The sequence below is a fragment of the Marmota marmota genome, unplaced genomic scaffold (assembly GCF_001458135.2).
Source record: "Marmota marmota marmota unplaced genomic scaffold, marMar, whole genome shotgun sequence".
Classification (NCBI taxonomy): domain Eukaryota; kingdom Metazoa; phylum Chordata; class Mammalia; order Rodentia; family Sciuridae; genus Marmota; species Marmota marmota.
In genome coordinates this window covers 505,150-507,524 of record NW_026004731.1, presented here as the reverse complement: position 1 = coordinate 507,524, position 2,375 = coordinate 505,150, and the positions used below count along the sequence as shown (strand labels likewise).

At 43.5% G+C, this 2,375-nt stretch overlaps 1 protein-coding gene across 1 annotated transcript; it reads left to right on the top strand.

Annotated features, from left to right (window-relative positions):
• Window positions 1-358: 358 nt before the first annotated feature.
• On the top strand, window positions 359-2,050 carry LOC107160588 (zinc finger protein 773-like). Its single transcript, XM_048797553.1, has 2 exons — window positions 359-517; window positions 1,346-2,050. The coding sequence occupies exons 1-2, from the start codon at window positions 359-361 to the stop codon at window positions 2,048-2,050; spliced, it is 864 nt and encodes a 287-aa protein (XP_048653510.1).
• The last annotated feature ends 325 nt before the right edge of the window (window positions 2,051-2,375 follow it).

Genomic DNA, 2,375 nt, shown 5'->3' with positions numbered 1-2,375 from the left:
CATTGCCTCAATCCCAGCACAAGCACAAACTGAATCAAACCCTCTTCAATCAGGTGACCCAGTCTTACTTTGAGAGATGCATCCTCAAACATTGAAACCTTTTGGATGAGACCCCATACAGTCATACTTACTACCCCTATGGTGGCCAAGCTTTTGGGCCACTCCCCTTGGTACCATGTCTCTCGCCTTTAAAAAGACCTGCTCCATATGTCCAGTCCTGGACTTCCACCATGTTGGGGCCCACCAAACTCAAGATTTCTCGCCAATCCTCTTCTTATTTTACTAATCATTAATCTCTCTCAAGCTTATATATCAACCCACAGATGGCACTTCTACACCCAAGCAACATGGCACCAGGATGGCACCACCCACTCTCAGTTTATGGGTGAAGGCAATTGCCCTTCCACTGGCTGCAATCTGGTGGGCACCCTTAACATTACTGGATTCAGCCAGGCCACCTCGTTCCACCTATGTGCAGCAATGCTATGCATCATATCAGACCAAAATGAGGAATGTTGTAAGTGCTGGCCTAACACCTGTGGCAGCTGTCCTTATAATTCATGCAAGAAATGCTTCCTAGATAAGCCTTGCTATGAGAATAAACCATATTAACTATTTGGGAGACATGGGACCCAAAATGGGCTTCTGGTGTTGATGGTAAATCTTATTCATGGGGTTTTTGCCAAACACCCCTCAGCCTCTATTAGGATATGGAGAACTTATATACAAGTGTTCCCTCAAATTCACATAACCATCCAGGAGCAAGAGAAGGAACTCCAACACCAGCTAGATGCAGTTGCCCATCCTAAAGCTGACCAGTTTTCATTGATGTGTACAGTTTTGGATCATACTCTGTTAACTGAGATTCCCATTGATCTTCCTCTTAATATTTCAACCATAACCCAAGGGCCCCCTTCTCTAGCCTTTGAGTAGTACCTCTTTTGCATAACTCATCAGGGTATTTCCCTTGTTGCTACACTTTCTCTGGTTCAGCACCCTGTGACCATATTATTCAAATTTCTTCCCCAACCTTTACTCTGCCAGGGTTCTTTTTTTGGTGCAATGCTACCCTAACAAAAAATCTAAGTCTCAACATGTCCNTTAATAAGAGAAGAGGACAGGGTCTCGGTTTTGAGGGGCTGCAGAATCCACCTGTCAGAGAAGCCTTTGCAAAGCAGGAAGGATGGGGAAGATTTTACACTCAGCTCAAGTCTCCAGATGACTCACCAGTAAAGCGGAGCCTCCCAGGAGCACTGGGACTGCAGAGGCCATTAATACTGGGAAAAGGCACTACCAATGCAGTGAGTGCGGGAAAGCTTTTGGTCAGAAATATTTGCTTGTTCAGCACCAGAGACTACACACTGGAGAAAAGCCTTATGAATGTAGTGGATGTGGAAAGCTATTCAACCATAAATCCAACCTTTTTATACACCAAATAGTTCACACCAGAGAAAGACCTTATGGGTGCAGTGAATGTGGAAAATCCTTTAGCGGAAATGCTGACCTCATTCAACACCGCAGAGTTCACACTGATGAAATACCTTTTACATGTAGTGAATGTGGAAAGGCTGTCAGGCATAATTCCACACTTGTTCAGTATCACAGAATCCACACTGGAGTAAGGCCTTATGAATGTGGTGAATGTGGGAAGTTCTTTAGTTTCAACTCCAGCCTCATGAAGCATCAGAGAGTTCACACTGGAGAAAGACCTTATAAGTGCAGTGAATGTGTGAAATTCTATAGCCACAAGTCCAGTCTAATTAATCATTGGCGAGTTCATACTGGGGAAAGACCTTACGAGTGCAGTAAATGTGGGAAGTTTTTCAGCCAAAGCTCAAGTCTCATGCAACATCAAAAAGTTCATACTGGAGAAAAGCCTGTTAAGTGCAATGAATGTGGGAAATTCTTTAGTGAAAATTCCAGCCTAGTTAAACATCAGAGAGTTCACACTGGAGAAATGCCTTATGAGTGCAATGATTGTGGGAAATCATTTAGCCAGCGTTTCAACCTCATTCAGCACCAGAAAGTTCACATTAGAGAAAAGTATTGATGCTTCAAATGTGGGTAAACCTTTATGCACACCTCCAACCTTTCCACAACCCTGGAGAGGACACAAAACTAAAAGGCATTATGAATGCAGTTAGTGTGGAAAAGACTTTAATCAAAGGTCTGTTCTGACTCAGTGGCATAAGCATCACAGCCCAAATAAATCTTATCAACACAGTGAATGTGGAGGAAGTCTTAAGCCAGTGGTATAAACTTGTTCCACACCAGGAAGTTCAAACTGGAGAAAGGCCTTAGAGTAGTGACTTGACAGAGAAGTACCAGGGACTGAATATCACTCATTCCAGACATGCACAGTGAGCGAAGGATGA

Excerpts from the sequence above, each read along its gene's own strand:
- LOC107160588 (XM_048797553.1), top strand. The coding sequence starts at position 359 with ATGGCACCACCCACTCTCAGTTTATGGGTGAAGGCAATTGCCCTTCCA. Across the intron at positions 518-1,345 it reads AGACCAAAATGAGGAATGTT|CACCAGAGACTACACACTGG; the intron begins GTAAGTGCTGGC and ends TTGCTTGTTCAG.